This window comes from Heteronotia binoei, chromosome 10 (assembly GCF_032191835.1).
Source record: "Heteronotia binoei isolate CCM8104 ecotype False Entrance Well chromosome 10, APGP_CSIRO_Hbin_v1, whole genome shotgun sequence".
NCBI classification, from domain to species: domain Eukaryota; kingdom Metazoa; phylum Chordata; class Lepidosauria; order Squamata; family Gekkonidae; genus Heteronotia; species Heteronotia binoei.
This window is the reverse complement of record NC_083232.1, coordinates 576,455-597,580: the sequence shown is the minus strand read 5'-3', so window position 1 is coordinate 597,580 and position 21,126 is coordinate 576,455. Positions and strand designations below refer to the sequence as shown.

General features: G+C 57.0%; 2 protein-coding genes across 4 annotated transcripts in view; both read left to right on the top strand.

Moving 5' to 3' along the window:
* The window catches only part of LOC132578050 (arf-GAP with GTPase, ANK repeat and PH domain-containing protein 3-like), a 403,463-nt gene that overhangs the window by 113,754 nt on the left and 268,583 nt on the right, over nucleotides 1–21,126 (top strand). The gene's annotated exons all lie outside the window — the stretch shown is intronic.
* The window catches only part of KCNH2 (potassium voltage-gated channel subfamily H member 2), an 82,682-nt gene that overhangs the window by 27,233 nt on the left and 34,323 nt on the right, over nucleotides 1–21,126 (top strand). Inside the window, exons 3-4 of the mRNA XM_060247970.1 lie at nucleotides 14,754–14,918; nucleotides 18,285–18,722. Of these exons, the coding sequence (XP_060103953.1) occupies nucleotides 14,754–14,918; nucleotides 18,285–18,722 (603 nt within the window). The remainder of the gene's footprint in view (nucleotides 1–14,753; nucleotides 14,919–18,284; nucleotides 18,723–21,126) is intronic.

Sequence of the window (21,126 nt, the reverse complement as noted above, 5' to 3'; positions counted from 1 at the left end):
CAACATGGGGGCTGCGTGGGGGGCTTTGGCGGGCCGGATGAAACCCCGCTTTAAGTTTTTGTCTATGAACTTTTTTAGTTTTGCCTTCTCCGCCCAACCCATCGAGTACAGTTTAGCTTTTGGCAGTTCCTGCCCCGGTATTAGTTCGATGGCACAATCGGTGGGGCGGTGGGGGGGAGAGCTCGTCCGCTTCCCGCTCACTAAAAGCCCCTTTCAGGTCCCGGTATTCCCTGGGGATCGATTTCACTTCTTCTATGGTCAGGCACAGCCGCTCATTTTGCGGTGGGGCTTTGGGCCCCCACTCCCCCCTCCAGTGGTGATGCTCACACCGCCAGTCTGGGAAGCGTACAATCTGGGCCTCCCATTGTATGTCTGGTTGGTGTCTTGCTAGCCAGCCCGCCCCCACTACCAGATCGAATGAGGATGAGGGGGCGACCACAAACACCTCTATCCCCCAATGGTCTTCGGTCCCCATGGGCACCGCTTGGGTCTCCTCGGTGCAGGGTTCGCCTTTCATCACTGACCCGTCCATCTGTTCAAACTGGATGGGGCGGGGCAGGGGGGATTTGGTTAATCCCAAGGCCTCTACCAGGCGGGGGGACATGTTGTCTCTAGTGCACCCCGAGTCAATTAGAGCGCGGGTGTGCATGAAGCGTTTTAGGTGGGGGTTTAGTAGGGTTACTGCCATAAACAAAAGTTCCCCGGTAATTCTCACCGTCATCGGTGCCGGCGTCTCTCGGACCTGCTTTGCGGCACCTATTAAAGCAGGTCGCTGTCGTTTCCCGTCGACTCGGGTTCCCACGACTCCTCGCTTGACTCGCCAATAGTTATAGTTTCCTCATCAATCGCCATGGATGTGGCGACGGCGCCCCGACTGGGCTCCTTGGCGCGGCCCCCTCCCTTCTTTGGTGTGCTCGCGGACTGCTTGGGTGTCGGAGTGGTCGCCGGTGCTCTCGCGGGGCAGTTGGCGGCGAGGTGCCCTGGGTCCCCGCATCTGAAGCATCTCCGGCCGCCCCCGGTTGGTGTGGAGGTCGCCAGTGGCTTCTTCGCCTCAGTTTTCGGCGCGGTCGGGGTTGCCTTTCCCCCTCTCTTCCCCAGCTGCTGTTGCCGGCGCATTCCGACATGCTGCAGATTCGTTTCCACCTCGCCCGCCAGTTGAATCCACCCCACTAGGGTGTCGGGCCTCCCTTGGTGGTAGCACCGGTCGAGTATGTTCGCGTTCAGCCCGTTCTTGAACGCCGAGCACTTCATTAGCTCGCTCCAGCCTCTCACCGCGGTGCAGTGGGCCATGAACTCGGTGGCGTATTTGCGGGTCATGTATCCAAATGCTAGCTTTCGTTATCAGTGTTATAATGTCAGAACTGGCAGAACTTCAAGTAAAGCCCAAGACTTAGTTGCAAGTATAGGCATTTACTGAGAACTTCAGAGCTGGAGGTACGGAATAACACTGATAACGAAAGCTAGCATTTGGATACACTTTATGTGATTCTGTTGACAACAATAAAACGATCGTTCACACGGGTGGAGACAACAGTCTGTTTCTCAGGGTTTGTTATCAGGCAGGGAGGATGGAATCCTGCTGGGAAAGTGCTGGCCGGCCTGGCTTCAAAGGCCATCTGCAGATGTTGACCCTGGGCTATCTGTCCCCCTTCAGTGATCACAGTTTGTTTGAAATGCACAGGCATACACAACATGTAGGCTGGTTAGGTACTTGGGCAAAGCTGCCTGGGTTAGTGTTCGATTTCAATATGGAGTCGCTTAAGCTAATAGCCTACAGGAAAGTTACAAGTTCTGACACTGACCTGTTTGGCCACAGCGTCCTTCATCAAATGGTGGAGGAAGCTACGAGGGGTTCGGCCACACTGACCCACGGGCAGAAGAGGGCAGATGGGGTGACGGGGGGCGGGACCATGTCCTGCTAGAATTCCTTTTGCTTTGGGGGGCCAAGGAAGTTCGTAGCCACACGTGTCTGTTAGACGTCAGGAGGGCAGACTTGAATAAATTCAGAGGCATGATGAGATTCATTCCATGGGCAGGACTGCTGGAAGGGAAAGGAGCAAGTGAGGGGTGGGCTGTCCTGAAACAAGAGCTCTTGCAAGCTCCAGCCATCACAATCCCAACAAAAAATGTTCTTATGTCCTCTCTGCCACCTCTTTCCAAGGAGAACCAGGAGGCATCTCTGGGCCTTATCCACATACTATTCTTGTTGACAAGTTAGTAAAATGTGGTTTGGATCCTGTTACCATTAGGTGGATCTGAAACTGGTTGACAGATCACACCCAGAGTGCTTGTGAATGGTTCCTCTTGGAGAGGAGTGACAAGTGGAGTGCCTCAAAGATCTGTCCTGGGACCTGTTTTGTTCAACATCTTTATCAATGATTTGGATGAAGGAATAGAGGGGATGCTTATTAAATTTGCGGATGATACCAAATTGGGAGGGGTTGCAAACACAGAAGAAGACAGAAACAGGATACAGGATGACCTTGACAGGCTGGAAAACTGGGCTAAAATCAATAAAATGAATTTTAACAGGGATAAATGTAAAGTTCTGCATTTAGGTAGGAAAAATCCAATGCATGGTTATAGGATGGGGGAGACTTGTCTTAGCAGTAGTATGTGCGAAAAGGATCTAGGGGTCTTAGTGGATCATATGCTGAACATGAGTCAACAGTGTGATGCAGTGGCTAGAAAGGCAAATGCAATTTTGGGCTGTATCAACAGAAGTATAGTGTCCAGATCACGTGATGTGATGGTATCGCTTTACTCTGCTCTGGTAAGACCTCACCTGGAGTATTGTGTTCAGTTTTGGGCACCACATTTTAAGAAGGATCTAGACAAGCTGGAACAGGTCCAGAGGAGGGCGACAAAGATGGTGAGGGGTCTGGAGACCAAGTCCTATGAGGAAAGGTTGAAGGAGCTGGGGATATTTAGCCTGGAGAGGAGGCGGCTGAGAGGTGACATATATAGAGGATGGTGTGGAATTGTTTTCTGTTGCCCCAGAAGGTAGGACCAAAACCAATGGGTTGAAATTAAATCAAAAGAGTTTCCGTCTCAACATTAGGAAGAACTTCCTGACTGTTAGAGCGGTTCCTCAGTGGAACAGGCTTCCTCAGGAGGTGGTGGGTTCTCCTTCCTTGGAGGTTTTTCAACAGAGGCTAGATGGTCATCTGACAGTGGTGAAGATCCTGTGGATTTGGGGTAGGTATTTGTGGGTTTCCTGCATTGTGCAGGGGTTTGGACTAGATGACCCTGGAGGGCCCTTCCAACTCTATGATTCTATGATTCTCTCTGACTCAGAGTCTCAGAGTGGCTTACAATCGCCTTTATCTTCTTCCCCCACAAGCTGTGAGGTGGGTGCGGCAGAGAGAGCTCTTTCAGCAGCTGCCCTTTCAAGGACAACTCTGCAAGAGCTATGGCTGACCAAAGGCCATCCCAGCAGCTGCAAGTGGAGGAGTGGGGAATCAAACCTGGTTGTCCCGGATAAGAGTCCACGCACTTAACCACAACACCAAACTGGCTTTCATAATAATGGGTTTAACTTAAGGATGGGAAGGTATCAACTGGATATTAGGAAAAACATATTTACAGTCAGAGTTGTTCAGCAGAGGGGAATCAGCTACCGGGGGAGGTGGTGAGCGCCCCCTCCCTGGCAGGCTTGAAACAGCGGCTGGACGAACCCTTGTCAGGGGTGCTCTAGTCTAGGCTGATCCTGCATTGAGCAGGGGGTTGGACTAGATGGCCTCTAGGGCCCCTTCCACGTCTAATGATTGTATGGTATGGATCTGTGGGGCCAGACTGGTGAAGACTAGGTAGGGAGTCATCTTTGGGGTGAAATGAAGTTGGAAGAAGGCCTTTGGGTCGCTGTATTAACTTTCTCCTCAGACAGGGAAGCGGAATATAGTGTAGCCTCTCTTATCAGGGCTAGTGGTGGTGTTGTCTTCGGTTCTAGTCTGCCTTCCCCCCTGAGACTCCAGGTGGATGACAAAATCTGAGAAGCCAGGCAGCCAGGCAGCGGCCAAGAGACAAAGGGGGAGGCCTAGGGTTACAGGAAGGAGAACAATGCAAAGGAAAACCTCGAAGGCATCCTGGCACTGGGTAAGACAAAGGGGGGAGTTGTAGAGGGAGAAGACATGGTGGCCGCCAGGGAGGGAGAGGAACCGTGCAATAGAGATGGCGATAGACTACGATGCTGCAGAGCCAGTTTGGGGTAGTGGTGAAGTGTGCAGACTCCTATCTGGAAGAACTGGGTTTGATTCCCCACTCCTTCAATCGCAGCTGCTGGAATGGCCTTGGGTCAGCCAGAGCTCTAATAGAGAGCCAGTTTGGTGTAGTGGTGAAGTGTGCGGACTCTTATCTGGGAGAACCAGGTTTGATTCCCCACTCCTCCACTTGCAGCTGCTGGAATGGCCTTGGGTCAGCCACAGCTATCGCAGGAGTTGTCCTTGAAAGGGCAGCTGCTGTGAGAGCTCTCACAGGGTTTCTCTTGTGGGGGGGAAGGGAAAGGAGATTGTAGGCTGCTCTGGGACTCTGATTCAGAGAGAAGGGCAGGATATAAATCCAATATAATCATCTTCTTCTTCTTATAGACTACTCTTCTCAGTTGTTCCATTATATTACAATTTGAGTGCCTTGAAAAAATATTCTCCCAAGCATTTCTGTTTTAGAAGACCAGAATCTGAGTCTGTTTTAGAAGAGGGCATTTGAGATGAGGCAGGAAGGAGCCCTTGCAGAGAGTCCTGGGGGGACAGACAGCCGCTGGTCTTGCCCATTTGCGGAGGGGGGCTGTGTTTGTGGCCCCTGCAGGAGGAGGCTCTGCTTAGCTGAGGGAAGCTGTCACAGGGGGGCGTGGCAGGAGGGAGGGGCCTGCAGGCATGTGGGTCCAAGGCTGCGATTAGCTGAAGCCTGGCCATTGAGTGGTGACCGGCAGAGTGCAACAAAGAGATTGTGCTTAGCCCCCAACAATGGCTGAGCTGTCTCGTTCATAAGGATGTCAGAAGAGTCTGCCAGTTCAGACCAGTGAGGGTCCACCTAGTCCAGCCTCCTGTCTCACACAAGGGCCAGCCAGTTCCTCTGGAGGGCCAACAACAGGGCGGAGAGGCCGAGGCCTTCCCCTGAGAAGAACCTCAGAAGAGCCCTGCTGAATCAGACAAGTGAGGGTCCCTCTAGTCCAGCCTCCTGTCTCACACAGAGGCCAGCCAGTTCCTCTGAAGGGCCAACAACAGGGCAGAGAGGCTGAGACCTTCCCCTGAGAAGACCATCAGAAGAGCCCTGCTGGATCAGACCAGGGAGGGTCCATCTAGTCCAGCCTCCTGTCTCACGCAGTGACCAGTCAGTTCTTATGGAGGGCCAACAATGTGGCATAGAGGTTTATGCCTTCTCCTCATGTTTGCTCCTGGCTCTGGGATTGGAGGATTAGTTCCTCTGAGTGTGGAGGTTCCCCTCTATCACCATGGCTAATAGCCAATAGATAGACCTATCCTCCATGAATCTCTCCATGCCACCTGGAGTTTCCAAGATGTCTTTGAGGGCAGGCCCATGTGTAATGCGTTACAGTAGTCTAGACTCAAGGCAACCATTGTGTGGGTTCCTGTGATCAGATCAGTGACACGGTACGATGCCATCTTCTGGGCTAAATGAAACTTCTTGGGCAGCAATGAAGCTGGGTCCAGTTTTAATCGTGAGGCTCTTGGCTGCATCTTTGTCATCTGGTGGTGGGAAGCGCCTTGTCCTTGGAGAGCACGTGGTGTTCCCTACCACCCTCCCCTTTTCCTTGTGGTGTGTCCCCCCTCAGCTGTTGAGCCAGAGCCTTCAGGCAGCCCCAGGGAACTTGGAGACAGAGAGATGGAGCTGGGCGTCCTCAGCATCCTGAGGACAAACTAGTAGAAAAGGGCAAATGATTTCTCCTCAGGGATTGACTAGCAGGTGTATTGGGGGGGGGGGTCCCCACACTGAGGACAACTGACCACCCCCCCCAGCAACCCTCTGAGTCCTGCCCTTCAGGAAGAAGTGGAATTGACCCAAAGCGTGCCCCATAATCCCTGCTTCTGCCTTCAACGTCCCAGCAGGTGACCTGATCCCCCACCAGATGTTGCCAAGGAGCCTGGTGAAAGGGGTAGAGAGGGGCCGTCCCCTGAACCCAGCATGGCTCTCGGGGTCCGTGAGGCCAGCGAGGCCAGGCTGAAAGGGGTCCAGAGCAGAGGAGTCATCCCAGCAGACTGGGAGTTGGTCGCCCACCCAGCAGTTTCTGTCGCCTTGTCCAGGAAAGGCAAAGGAGAGAGCCAGTGGACACATCATCCTATTCTGCCGATTTGGTGGAGTAGCAGGCAGATGAAGGTGCCCTGAGCCAGTGGTTCATGGTAATCAGCCTGAGGCACTGACTGGTGGGACCCTTCCCTGTTCCCAGTGGCCAGAACCGGCAGGGACCCCAGTGCAGACTGCAGGCAGGATCTTGTCGACATCTATCGCAGCAAACTGCCAAAGTGATCTGCGCACAGATGGCCTTTCTAGGAACTCAGCTAAGCCTCAAGCGCAGTTTGTATGCGAGAGATTTTCTCAGGAAAAGACCTCGCAAAAGCATCACGACTGCTCAGCAGTTCCTGGGGATTTGAAGGCTTGGGAGGCCAGAAGTGATCAAATGCTTTAAAGGACTGAGCTGGCCAGGAACTGGCCGAGGCCACGGAGGCAGGAGAGCGGGGCCTCTTTGCTGCTGCCACCACCTCTGCCAGGTTCAGTTCACGTTTCCCACCAGTGCTGTTATAGAAATCATCCAGTATGGGCAAGATGCATGGAGGAGACGGGGCCAGGAGCTCCGGGGAACCTCTCCTTCCAGGCTCGCACCATGGCAGACTTCACAGAGAAGAAGAAGAAGATCTTGGATTTATATCCCGCCCTCCACTCCAAAGAGTCTCAGGGGGGCTCACAATCTCCTTTACCTTCCTCCCCCACAACAGACACCCTGTGAGGTAGATGAAGATATTGGATTTATATCCCACCCTCCACTCCGAAGAGTCTCAGAGCGGCTCACAATCTCCTCTCCCTTCCTCCCCCCCACAACAGACACCCTGTGAGGTAGATGAAGATATTGGATTTATATCCCACCCTCCACTCCGAAGAGTCTCAGAGCGGCTCACAATCTCCTTTCCCTTCCTCCCCCACAACAGACACTTTGTGAGGTAGATGAAGATCTTGGATTTATATCCCGCCCTCCACTCCGAAGAGTCTCAGAGCGGCTCACAATCTCCTTTCCCTTCCTCCCCCACAACAGACACCCTGTGAGATAGGGGGGGCTGGAGAGGGCTCTCCCAGAAGCTGCCCTTTCTTTTTCTTTTTTCTTTTTTTCACTTAAAATATGCTTTTATTGCGTAACACATATATACAAACAAAAAAGAAAATATGAACTGTCAACAATCGTTACAATCAAGATCTTTCACCCATCCCCCTGAGCTGGAGGGGTAAATTTACAACTCCATTTCAGATTACTCGTGTCAATTCCCAAACTATTAATCCATGAATACAGTGGATCCCAGATCTTTTGACGATCCTGAAGGTTTTCCCCCCCTTAATCTCATGGTTAACATATCTAACTCTGCAGCTTCTAAAACCTTAAGTAGAAATTCATTTTTGTAAGGTATTTTGGGGACCTTCCAATATTGTGCATATAATAATCTAGCTGCTGTGATTATATGTAACAACAATTGCTTGGATGTCTTAGACATTTTCCCTTTAACAATGCTCAGTAGATATAATTCGGGGGTATGAGGGAGGCTAGATTTGAGAATTTTCTGACACCTATCATGTATTTGGGCCCAAAATTTTTTTGCGTAGCTACACTGCCACCATATGTGGTAAAGGGTGCCTAGAAGCTGCCCTTTCTAGGACAGCCTCTGCCAGGGCTCTGGCTGACCCAAGGCCATGCTAGCAGATGCAAGTGGGGGAGTGGGGAATCAAACCCGGTTCTCCCAGATAAGAGTCCACACACTTAACCACTACACCAAACTGGTGCTCTATTAGAGCTCTGGCTGACCCAAGGCCATTCCAGCAAGTGCAAGTGGAGGAGTGGGGAATCAAACCCGGTTCTCCCAGATAAGAGTCCGCACACTTAACCACTACACCAAACTGGCTCTCTATTAGCGCTATGGCTGACCCAAAGCCATTCCAGCACCTGCAAGTGGAGGAGTGGGGAATCAAACCCGGTTCTCCCAGATAAGAGTCCGCACACTTAACCACTACACCAAACTGGCTCTAAGAGCCCTCCAGCGGGCTCTTAGAATTGCCCTCAGGGCCTTCCTCTCCACAGGTGGGCTGTTGCAACCAACTCCCAGGAGGAGGAGGCCTCTGAGCGGAGTCTGCCAGGGTCAGCTGAACCGCCCCGCCCCCCCTGCTCCGCCATGTGGGAGCCCTTCGAGATCTCGGCCTTCCTGAAGGGGCGAAACCTCCTGGGTTCCAGTCCTGCAGTTTCCTGTTGGATTCTCTGGCTGCTTTGTTGTTGTTTGTTTGTTTGTTTGGCAAAAGACCCTTTTACATCAACAAGAGAACATTCTGTAACAAGCTGAGCGCACCAAGCAGAGGGGCACAGATGAAGTCCACGAGGACTAAAATAAAGGTGTTTTCATTGCTGGAGGAAAGTGCTGGGAGGGCAGCCCCAAGAGTTTTCAAGGCGAGAGACATCCAGAGGTGGTTTGCCAGTGCCCTTTGACCCTTAGGCCAGGATGGTGGCGACGGTGTGGCTGGGCTTACTTCCTTGAGCCACCTGGCTGCCTTTGGTGCGCAGGGGCATCTGGCGCTGCCCTGGGTGCCTAGTTCCCAGTTCAAGGTCTTGGTGTGAACTTTCCAAGCCTTTTATGGGCTGGGAGCCCCCTGTCTCTGGGGCTGCTGCCCCTCCAGGCAAAAGCTCCCTCCGGCCAGCCATCCCCTGGGGGCCTCTGGCAGACTCCTGGCCCCACGATGGTTTGGTGTGTTTGATCTGTGTTGCTTTCCCCCTTGTTGATGATAGTGCTGCTGAAGGGTTGTAGGGGCCGCTGGGAGGGGAGGTGTGACACGAAGTAAATGGCTTGATCTGGGGGGAGGGGGGAGCCCTGGACAAGCCCAGCATCACATGCAGGGGGGGGGGAGTTCTGGTGATTTTGTGGCTTCTGTTGCCCTCTAACCAGGGGGGGGGGGGCTGTGGCTGAGAGCAGGGCTTGGCATGTGCAGAAGGGCTTCTGTGCTGGGCTGTGGCCTCCTGGTGCGGGAAGGCGGTTCTGGGTTCACTGGATGAAATAGGCCCTGGGGTGGGGGGAGGGAAGGAAAGGGCTTATAAATCCCCCCCCCCCTCTGGGCTTCTTGCCAGTCCTGCTGGTGGAGGGGAGAAGCAGAAGTGCCAGGCGAGAGAGCAGAACACCTGCCAGGGCGAGGGTGCCAGGCAGCAGCCTCTGCCAGCCAGCCCTTGACAGCACCTGCCCTCCCAGCTTCCTCCTGCACCTGCCAGCCCCCCTCCCTCCCTCCCTCCCCACCTTTGGGTGCAGCTGGCTCCCTCCCCTCCCCCTGGGATCTGGAGAGCAGTCAGGGGAGAGAGAGGCTGCCTGTGGAAAGGGGGGCAGCAGCAGAGCCCCCTGGGGGGCCAGGCCCTCTTGCCACTTGTGCCAGGGAACTCAGGCAAGATTGTCTGCTCAGAATGGCAGCAGCTCTCCAGGGTCTCTGGTCCCCCCCCATCCTCTGCCTGGTCGTCTTCCCTGGAGGTGCTGTGGGGAGCTGCTCTCCCCCTCCCCCAGCAACAGCCCTTCTTCCCTGTGCCTTGCGGGGGGGGGGGAGGCTGCCCATGGTGCCTCCCCCCTTGCTGAGCCCCTCAGACTTCTGGGGAGGGGCATGCTGGTCCTTCCGTGGGGGGAGGAGGGGGGCAGCAGAGGGCCCGGCTGAAGCCTGCTCAGAGGTGTTGGGAGTGGATTCTGCTGGGGAGAGGAGAGAACTCTGCCCATGTTCAGAGGCCACCTTTGTTCTTGCCAGATGGGGCTCATGCAACTGGTGGGGCCTAGAGGCAGCACAACCTTGCCCCAGGGAGGGGGGGCTTGTGCAGCAACTACGGCTCCTTCCTCTGGCCCCAGCTCTGGGAGCCTTTGGGGCTGCTTGCCTGGCGTCGGGAGCCCTGGATTTGAATGACCTGTCACTGGGCTGGACATGATGCCCGGGTGTGGTTCCAGGCCTTCAGAGGCAGCCCTGGGCTGTGCCCAGCTCAGCAGTGTTTGCCGTTTCTCCAGGCCAGGGGAGGTCTTGGCCGCCTCCAGCGTCCCTCAGTGCGGAAGGGAAGTTACTCCGCATCCCCTCCGTCTTTCTTTTCTTCCTTGGGCAGGGCGGGGCGAGAGCTTTGCTTTGGAAGAGGGAAAGAGCCTTGGCTGGCTGGAACTCTGGGCATGGGGGGGTGGGGCAGGGGGGCCAGGGCCAGGCTAGGGAACCTCTGGAGCCTGGACGGGCAGGGACCTCAGAGGGGGGAAGTGCCCTGGAGCCCCCCCTCCAAGGCAGCTGTGAGAACTGTCCCCAGGCCCCCCTGGAAGCTAGCCTGCCTAGGGCTCGGTGCCAGGAGGCTGTGGGGGGTGGGGTGGGGTGGGAGGCCCCTTCCAGGCAGGCCCCTCTTCCAGCACCCCCTCCAGAGGTGTCCGTGGTGCTTTCTGGGCCAGCTGCCAGGGTGCCTTTAGCCGCAGCCCGCCTGGCAGAAATGGAGCAGCTGCCAAAGGCCCCGGAAGCGAAAGAGCTGTCTCTGGCTGGAAGCTCCCCCCTTCCTCGGAACTGGGGTGGGGGGGGAGGGGGCTGCTGCTGCTCAGACTCTGTCTGCCAGTCACAAAGACCCCTCCTCCCTGGCGAAGGGACAGCCACTGGCAAGTGTAAGGCAACAGTGCCACCTGCTGACCAAATTGCAGACGTGCTCTCAAAACACCCCCACCCCCAGGGACCCCAAGCGCTCCAGGAGGAGGAGGAGCCCCCCACCAGAAAGCCCTTGGAGGAGCACAGCCCCCCCACATTCCCCTGTCGCCTCAGTAGTGGAGCCGGTAATCACAACAGAAGAGTGTACCTGAGCATGTGCAAAGTGTCCCTCATGAAAGACCAGGCGCTGCCTCACCACATGCTCAGGGAAGTAATGGGGAGGGGGTCTTGTGGGAATTCTGACTGGTGTGACTAGCAGCTCCCTGGGACGTTTCCAAGCCTGTGAGAGGCCTGGTGGGTGGGGTGCCCCATTTTTACGGAGAGCTATTTCCCCCCCTCTGGCTTGAGAGGCAGGGATGAAGCCCCCAAATCTTGGCTTGGCCCGCTGCAGGAGATGGGGCTGGGAGTCAGCATGGACCCTGCTCCCCCCTCCCCGTCTCTCTCTGGCTGACCTCATCTCCTTCTCCTTCCTCCAAAGTGCTCAGGGTAATGACCACCCCCCCGCAGCTGCTCCTTCAGTTTGTCTTCCCAAGTCCCTTGGCTGAGAAAGGTGGCAGAATTTGAACCCAGGGTCGCTCCAAGCACCCTCTGACTCGTCCCGTGAGCTTTATCGGAAGCCTCACGTGAAGTCTGGTGAGCAGGAGGGCTTAGCTGCTCGGGGCTGGGAACAGGAGCCGGGGCTTGGTGCGCTCTTGGAACTTGCTGTGCCCAGAGAGGGAGGCACGGAGTGGCTGCGGAGCCCGTGGCTGACTCGAGGGCCCCGGGAGGAGGAGGAGCAGGGGCCTGGCCTCTTCCTCATCCCTCCCTCCCTCCCTCCTGGGGGTCAGGCTGCCTTCTTCCCACAGGAGCACGTTGCTATGGCGTTTCTCCTGGCCACAGCCATATTTAGGCATAAAACCGCCTCTGGCTTCCCTGCCTGTTTCCGGGGTTGCGGCTTCCTGTCTCCCGGGCTGGGGGGGCCGGCAGGGGGAGAGGCTGCCGAACTCTGCCTGCACTCAGCCGGCTGCAAACGGGCAAGGGACCCTGCTTGGAGAGCGCCCCTTGTGCCTGCCTGGCGCCTGTGCGGTGAGTCCCCTCGGTGTGGCTGGCAGGCCAGGTGAGCACCCCTGTCCCAGGCCCCTTTCTGGTCAGCTGGCCCTGTCCGAGCTGGGAGGTGCTTTGGGCATCGCTGAAGACAGGCAGGGCTTGCACTGCCAGTGGCCAGTCTGTGGTGTGGAAGGGCACTTTGCACATGCCCAGAAGCTCTCGCTATGCTGCTCTTTCCTGCCTAGGCCTAAGGAATGCAGCAGGAGAGCTCCAGGCCAGCGTCTCAAGAGAGGGCAGAAGAGCGGAGCTGGGAGGCAGGCAGAGGCCCCCCAAGACCCAGCAAGGGTGGGCAGAGAGGGGCCAGAGAGGATTTGCTTTGGCTGGTTGGGCTGGGGAGGGAGGGGAGGGCTTCAGGGGCCCCCCAGGCCTGAGGGCTGCTGCTGGAGACTCCTGTGGTCTCTCCTGCTTCCCCTCCCTCTCCTGCAACACCCCGACTTGGGGGGCATCGCTGGGCAAGAGACTCAGGACAGACCAAGCAGGATGTTGTGTGCTCAGCCGGCTGCTCTGAAAGAAGTTTGGCCTGTGGAGGAAAGGCCCAGCAAGGGCTGCGAGCTGGGGTTAGGGCAGGCAGGCAACCTCCGGATTCGGGGTGGGGGGTGGGAGGCAGCGTAGAGGAGGGCCTCTGAGCCCTGCCTGTTGGCCCTCCCTCCGGGGCAGAGGAGAGGAGGCTGGACCCTCCCTGGTGGTCCTTCAGCAACAGGAGAGGGGGGGGCGGCTGAATGGGTCAGATGGCTTCTCTCTGTGCCCCTCCCCCCCAGCCCAGGCCAGGCCTCTTGGGAGCAAAGCACTCGCAGTGCCCATCTCATTTGAGGGGACTCAGAGTTAACCTCCCCCAGGTGATGTGGTGTTAGGCCACCAGAGAGGCCGTGGGAGCGGAGTCTCTCCCCTCCCCTCCCCTCCCCTCCCCTCCAGAGGCAGCCCGTCCAGAACTTTTGCAAATGGCTGCCTGCCCCTTTGGGGGTGGCCTGAGAGGAAAGGCCCTCTGCACACGCTCAGTGGTTGGCTGTGCTTGGCCTGTTCCAAGGCTGAGCCCTGTTGCCAGAGAGGGCCCTGGAGGGTTTTGATCCCTCCCCAGCTCTGTGTGTGTGTGTGCAGGGAAGGGGGTCTGCTCTTTCAGCGTCATGGGACCTGGCAGGAGAGAGTGGCATAGTGGTTAGAGTCTTGGACGAGTACTGGGGGAGGCCCGGTTCACTCTCTTTTAGCCTGCCCTACCTTGCAGGGGTGTTGTGTTGATAAAGTGGAGGATGTCCTGGAGGAGACTGGAGCTGAGCTCCTGAGGCCAAGAGCATTTTGGTGCAGGTGCAGAGTGCCTTTTCTGGGAGGTGGGACAGGACCCCTGGAGGGCTTTGCCGCAGCCAAAGCAGCCATGTGTGTGGGGCGGGTGGGGGGAGAGATCTGGCCAGCCTGGCCTGGGACGGCCTCTCTTCTCCTTTGGGGTGGGAGGGGGGGATGGCGTGTCCTTAAGCAGATTGGAGGAAGATTGTGCCGTCTGCCTCCAATCCCTTTGGCTTCCTTGAGAAATGAGGTCAGGGTGGTGGTTCTGCTGGCAGCTCTGCCCTGCACTTGGGGGCATGGAAGTGGGCTCTCCTGGCACCTCGCAGGGCAGCAGGCGCTGGGCTGGGGGGAAGCCAAACTACAGCCTCCCCCCCCCCCGCTCCCTGATGACTGGCAGAGATAATCCCGCTGGGGGGGGGGGTGTCTTCACAGCTGCTGGGGCCAGAGGGAGCAGGCAGGATTAGTGCCTGGCCCTGAAAGCATTCTCTCTGCCCCCCCTTCTGTATGCCCCCCCCCGGCATGCAAGGGGTTGTTCAATCAGGGGCTGAGGGGAGGTTGTGCAGGGGGTGGAGAGCTGCCCTTTGGGAGCTTGCTGGATTGGGCAGCCCAGGAGGGGGGGCAGGCGGGATCCAGGCTGTGGCTGCGAGGGGGGCGGGAGGGAGGGACCCTTGGCCATGCTCCCCGCAGGGATCAGAGCAGTCCTGCCTTGCCCCCCCCCATGACAGCCCACCAGTTTTATCCCCCATTCCCGTTCCCATTTGGCAGACGAGCCACTGAGGCTGGCTTGAGCCCTGGTCTCCTTGCCCCCCCCCCCCGCAGGGGGGCGCTTCAGCCCCTCTCCCCTTGGCATGTCCCAGGAGGGCCCTGGCAGGAAGGCTGCCCTCCGGCACCAGCCACGGAACCCAGCTCCCATTCGCAGCAGCCGGCCTGCCTGCCGAGGAGGTAAGTGGGCATCCTGCCCAAAGGCAGGTGGAGTCAAAGCCGGCCTGCTGCAAGCCCCTGGTTTGTCTCGCATGACCCCGGCTGGCCATTCTGCTTGTCTTCCTGCGGAGGAAGAGCCCAAGGAATGTGGAGAGCCTGCCGGGTGTCCCAGACAAGAGACCTGCACGGGTGGATGGCCACGGCCTCCCTCTGCACAGCGACTGACTGCCTTGCTTGCTTGCCCTCCAAGGAACATGCAGGCTGGGCCGGGCACAGATGCAGAGGCCCCAATCTGCCCAGCCGCTGCCTCGCCTCAGGCAGAGCCTGGTGTTGGAGGGCTCTGTCTGTTTGCTGGAGGCGCCAGGAGGCTGCCAGGTGAGGGCAGAGCGGCCCAGCAGCCCCCTCAAGCGTCTGGTTCAGCCTTCTCAGCAGAGCTCGTTCTGCCCCCTACGGGCTTGGGGCGGGTGCTGCAAGAGAGCCCTCCTGGCTGGGGGGAGAGGGGGCGGGGCCAGTGTGTCCCCTTCGGGGGGCCTTCCCCCCCTTCTGCTCTGAGCCCCTCCTCTCCTCCTTCCCTGCAGGCAGCTGCTTCCTGTGCCTGGTGGACGTGGTGCCCGTGAAGAATGAGAATGGGGCCGTCATCATGTTCATCCTCAACTTCGAGGTGGTGATGGAGCGGGACCTGCTGACCAGCCCCGTCAAGAACACCAACCACTGGGTCTCCCCGGCAGCCTGGCTCCCCACAGGTGGGGCCTCTTGCTACCACAGGCACATCCCTCGCAAGCTGTGCCCCTGTCAGCCTCACGTCCCAGTTTCCACTTTCTCCTCCGCGTGGCCAGCTCCCTTGGGCCCCTCCCCCTCCTCTGCCCGGGAAGCTGCTGGAGCACGTGAGCAGAGGCCCGCCTCCTCCGGGGGGCCTTGGACGAGGCTGCAGGCAGCAGGGGTCAGTGGCTGTGCTGAAGAAGGGGCTCAAGCCAGGCCTTTGCTGGTGTCTTTGCCATGGGCCTCTTCCCTCAACCAAGGGGGCCTTCCACATTACTTCTCTCCTGCTCTTCCGCTCTGTTTCTGTTGAAGTGTGGGAGGGGGGACGCCCCATGCCCTTCATCCAAGCCGTGAGTGCACTTGCTGCTCTCGGGGAGGACCCCTTCCCCTTCCCCACGGCTCCTTCCCTTCCTGGGCGCTAGGGAGCCTCTGCTTCAGCAACTGCTTCCCTCTCACGGGGGGGGGGGGGGCGTGGCTGCAGCAGGGCTGTCTGAGGGCAGGGAAGAAGAATTGCAGATTTATACATCACCCTTCTCTCTGAATCAGAGACTCAGAGTAGCTCACAATCTCCTATGTCTTCTCCCCTCACAACAGACACCCTGTGAGGTGGGTGGGGCTGAGAGGACTCTCACAGCAGCTGCCCTTTCAAGGACAACCTCTGCCAGAGCTATGGCTGACCCAAGGCCATCCCAGCAGCTGCAAGTGGAGGAGTGGGGAATCAAACCCGGTTCTCCCAGATAAGATTCTGCACACTTAACCACTACACCAAACTGGCTCTCTATTAGAGCTATGGCTGACCCAAGGCCATCTCAGCAGGTGCAAGTGGAGGAGTGGGGAATCAAACCCAGTTCTCCCAGATAAGAGAGCTCTGGCTGACGCAAGGCCATTCCAGCAGCTACAAGTGGAGGAGTGGGGAATCAAACCCGGTTCCCCCAGATAAGAGTCCGTGCACTTAACCACTACACCAAACTGGCTCTCTATTAGAGCTCTGGCTGACCCAAGGCTATCTCAGCAGGTGCAAGTGGAGGAGTGGGGAATCAAACCCGGTTCTCCCAGATAAGAGAGCTCTGGCTGACGCAAGGCCATTCCAGCAGCTACAAGTGGAGGAGTGGGGAATCAAACCCTGTTCTCCCAGATAAGAGTCTGCACACTTAACCACTACACCCAACTGGCTCTCTATTAGAGCTCTGGCTGACCCAAGGCCATTCCAGCAGGTGCAAGTGGAGGAGTGGGGAATCAAACCTGGTTCTCCCAGATAAGAGTCCGCACACTTAACCACTACACCCAACTGGCTCCCTATTAGAGCTCTGGCTGACCCAAGGCCATTCCAGCAGCTGCAAGTGGAGGAGTGGGGAATCAAACCCGGTCCTCCCAGATAAGAGTCCGCACACTTAACCACTACACCCAACTGGCTCTCTATTAGAGCTATGGCTGACCCAAGGCCATTCCAGCAGCTGCAAGTGGAGGAGTGGGGAATCAAACCCGGTTCTCCCAGATAAGAGTCCGCACACTTAACCACTACACCCAGCTGGCTCTCTATTAGAGCTATGGCTGACCCAAGGCCATTCCAGCAGCTGCAAGTGGAGGAGTGGGGAATCAAACCCGGTTCTCCCAGATAAGAGTCCACACACTTAACCACTACACCAAACTGGCTCTCTATTAGAGCTCTGGCTGACCCAAGACCATTCCAGCAGGTGCAAGTGGAGGAGTGGAGAATCAAACCCGGTTCTCCCAGATAAGAGTCCGTGCACTTAACCACTACACCCAACTGACTCTCTATTAGAGCTATGGCTGATCCAAGGCCATTCCAGCAGGTGCAAGTGGAGGAGGGGGGAATCAAACCCGGTTCTCCCAGATAAGAGTCCGTGCACTTAACCACTACACCCAACTGACTCTCTATTAGAGCTATGGCTGATCCAAGGCCATTCCAGCAGCTGCAAGTGGAGGAGTGGGGAATCAAACCCGGTTCTCCCAGATAAGAGTCCGCACACTTAACCACTACACCCAGCTGGCTCTCTATTAGAGTTACGGCTGACCCAAGGCCATTCCAGCAGCTGCAAGTGGAGGAGTGGGGAATCAAACCCGGTTCTCCCAGATAAGAGTCCGCACACTTAACCACTACACCCAGCTGGCTCTCTATTAGAGCTATGGCTGACCCAAGGCCATTCCAGCAGCTGCAAGTGTAGGAGTGGGGAATCAAACCCGGTTCTCCCAGATAAGAGTCCACACACTTAACCACTACACCAAACTGGCTCTCTATTAGAGCTCTGGCTGACCCAAGGCCATTCCAGCAGGTGCAAGTGGAGGAGTGGGGAATCAAACCCGGTTCTCCCAGATAAGAGTCCGCACACTCAACCACTACACCAAACTGGCTCTCTATTAGAGCTCTGGCTGACCCAAGGCCATTCCAGCAGCTGCAAGTGGAGGAGTGGGGAATCAAACCCGGTTCGCCCAGATAAGAGTCCGCACACTTAACCACTACACCCAACTGGCTCTCTATTAGAGCTCTGGCTGACCCAAGGCCATTCCAGCAGCTGCAAGTGGAGGAGTGGGGAATCAAACCCGGTTCGCCCAGATAAGAGTCCGCACACTTAACCACTACACCCAACTGGCTCTCTATTAGAGCTATGGCTGACCCAAGGCCATTCCAGCAGGTGCAAGTGGAGGAGTGGGGAATCAAACCCGGTTCTCCCAGATAAGAGTCCGCACACTTCACCACTACACCAAACTGGCTCTCTTCCTGCGGAAGGGCTCCGTGCTGCTTCTCTCTTGCAGCCAAAGCCAGGACTCCTTTTGCTTATTACCCTAACGGCACAGTTGCAACAGCAGCAGAAGGAGGTCTCAAGAGCCAGTGGCTTCCTTTAGCTGCAGATGAGATGCCAGACGGACTGGCAACCCCTGCTGAGGAGAGCAGCTTGCAGGGAACTTCCCACACGAAGGCCAGGTGTCAGGCAAGCCTCTCTGGGCTGCTCCAAGGGCTTCGTTGTCTCTCATACTTCGGAGCTGTAAGTGGCCCTCCCTCCCTCCGCAGAACTCAGAGCAGGGCCAGGCAAGCAGGGCCATTTCCAGCCTCCCCACTGCCCAGTAGGCGAGTCCAAAGGAGACAGCCGGGAGCTTCTCTGTGGGAAAGAGGCCTTCTTCTGTTCCTCCTTGCCTGCAGGGCTCTCCAGACCTCTCTGCTTTCCAGCCCCCCTTCCCTGCTTGCAGGGCTCCACCTTACTCCCCCACCCCACCCCCGGGCTGGGATAAGTGAAGGCAGAGGTGGGCTACATCCCAGAAGCCCCTTCTGCCCAGCTGTGTTCAGGTGAGGGTGGCGTGGAGTTCTAGCGGGGCTCCTCTCTCCCCCGCAGGTCGGGGCAAGTCATTCCGGCTGAAGCTGCCGGCTTTGCTGGCCTTGGCCGGGAGCAAGCAGTCGCTGCCGCAGGATGACCCGGACGAGGCCGTGGTGGTGGACTTCTGCAAGCACAGCAGCGAGTCGGTGGCCCTGGACGAGGTCCCCTCCTCGCTGGACAACGACTGCCTGGGCTGCGGGGAGCCTGAAGACCGACTGGCCTTGATGGAGCAGGAGGGGGGCAGGGAGACGGAGCTGCCCGTTGTCACCCACTCCTCCCCACGGACCGACAAGGCCCGCCTCAACCTGGACGCCTCCTTCTCCAACTGCAGCCTGGCCCGCAGCCGCTCCCGGGAGAGCTTCTACAGCGTGCGCCGAGCCTCCTCCGTGGACGACATCGAGGCCATGAGGGGCGATGGGGACAAGGGCCGAGGCCACAGCCGCCACGCCAGCACAGGTACCACGGCGGGATTGAGCAAAAGTCAGAGGCATAGAAAGCAGGAAGCCAAACAGGCTGTAAAAAACCTGTAAGCACTTGGGAGAGAACAGAGCTAAGCGTACTTGTGGTGAGATTCATCCATTCAAAGTAAAAAAAAAGGTAAAGCTGAAGCACACAGCCGAAAGAGACTGCTCATTAGCTACTCTCTGGAACCCAGATGGGTTTGTAAAATTCGGTATTATTCCAGCCTTAGAATAGAAGGTATCCTCTTCACATAAACACAGAAGTGATTGGCTCACATTCTGGAAGACTTTTGCCTGTTGGCTTTTTGTACCCTTGGATTACCTGCTCCAAGCTGGACTTCTTCCATGTTTTATAGAAAGATGCTTGACTTTGACTTGCTGAATAGTAACCTTGAGACTGCATTGTTGTTGAGACCTTGTTGTGAGGGGGCAGTGGGGCAGCCAGGGAGTCCACAAGGGGAGTCCCCTCTGGGGGGGCTGCAGGCCATCCTGCTTGGTGGCCCAGGGCTCTCGGCACTCTGCACTGCCTTGAGTTCTGCAAGCTGAGCCCCCTTCGCCTGGGCAGTTGAAGCAGTTCCGCTCCCCCCACCCCTTGCCTCTGTGCCCCTTTTGCGGCAGAGAGCCCAGCAGCAAGGCTGCTCCTTGTTCAGAGTGGCGGTGGGCAAAGGGGACAGACTGGAGGGGCCATGCAGTTGGAAGGGGGGGTGAAGGGATGGGCTTGACCCCCCCCCCCCGGACCCCTCTGTAGCTGCGGGCCTGTCTCTCCCCAGCAGGGCCTGAGCCAAGGCAGGATGAACCGGACAGGCTTCTCTGGAGGAGGAGGCAGCAGCGCCTTTGGGGGCCCGGCCGGCTGGGAAAAGGCTTTGACCTGGGGCTGTCACCAGGTGGCGCCACACGCCCAAATGCTTTTGTGGCCAGGATCTCACCAGGGACCAGTGTCTCCTCTAAGAAAAAGAAGAATTGCAGATTTATCCCCTGCCCTTCTCTCTGAATCAGAGACTCAGAGCGGCTTACAAGCTCCTATGTCTTCCTCCCCCACAACAGACACCCTGTGAGGTGGGTGGGGCTGAGAGGGCTCTCACAGCAGCTGCCCTGTCGAGGACAACTCCTGTGATAGCTATGGCTATAGCTATGGGAGTTGTAGGCAAAAAACATCTGGAGAGCAAACATTCCCTACCCCTGGGCTAACCCAAGGCCATTCCAGCAGGTGCAAGTGGAGGAGTGGGGAATCAAACCCGGTTCTCCCAGATAAGAGTCCTCTCACTTAACCACTACACCCAACTGGCTCTCTATTAGAGCTATGGCTGACCTCAGACCATTCCAGCAGCTGCAAGTGGAGGAGTGGGGGAATCAAACCCGGTTCTCCCAGATAAGAGTCCACACACTTCACCACTACACCAAACTGGCTCTCTATTACAGCTCTGGCTGACGCAAGGCCATTCCAGCAGCTGCAAGTGGAGGAGTGGGGAATCAAATCCGGTTGGCCCAGATAAGAGTCCACACACTTAACCACTACACCAAACTGGCTCTCTATTAGAGCTCTGGCTGACCCAAGGCCATTCCAGCAGCTGCAAGTGGAGGAGTGGGGAATCAAACCTGGTTCTCCCAGATAAGAGTCCGCACACTTAACCACTACACCCAATTGGCTTTCTATTAGAGCTCTGGCTGACCCAAGGCCATTCCAGCAGCTGCAAGTGGAGGAGTGGGGAATCAAACCCGGTTCTCCCAGATAAGAGTCTGCACACTTAACCACTACACCCAATTGGCTCTCTATTAGAGCTCTGGCTGACCCAAGGCCATTCCAGCAGCTGCAAGTGGAGGAGTGGGGAATCAAACCCGGTTCTCCCAGATAAGAGTCCGCATACTTAACCACTACACCAAACTGGCTCTCTATTAGAGCTCTGGCTGACCCAAGGCCATTCCAGCAGGTACAAGTGGAGGAGTGGGGAATCAAACCCGGTTCTCCCAGATAAGAGTCCGCACACTTAACCACTACACCAAACTGGCTCTCTATTAGAGCTCTGGCTGCCCCAAGTCCATTCCAGCAGCTGCAAGGGGAGGAGTGGGAATCAAACCCGGTTCTCCCAGATAAGAGTCCGCACACTTAACCACTACACCAAACTGGCTCTCTATTAGAGCTATGGCTGACCCAAGGCCATTCCAGCAGGTGCAAGTGGAGGAGTGGGGAATCAAACCCAGTTCTCCCAGATAAGAGTCCATGCACTTAACCACTACACCCAACTAGCTCTCTATTAGAGCTCTGGCTGACCTCAGACCATTCCAGCAGCTGCAAGTGGAGGAGTGGGGGAATCAAACCTGGTTCTCCCAGATAGTGGTGAAGTTCTCACACTTCACCACTACACCAAACTGGCTCTCTATTAGAGCTCTGGCTGACACAA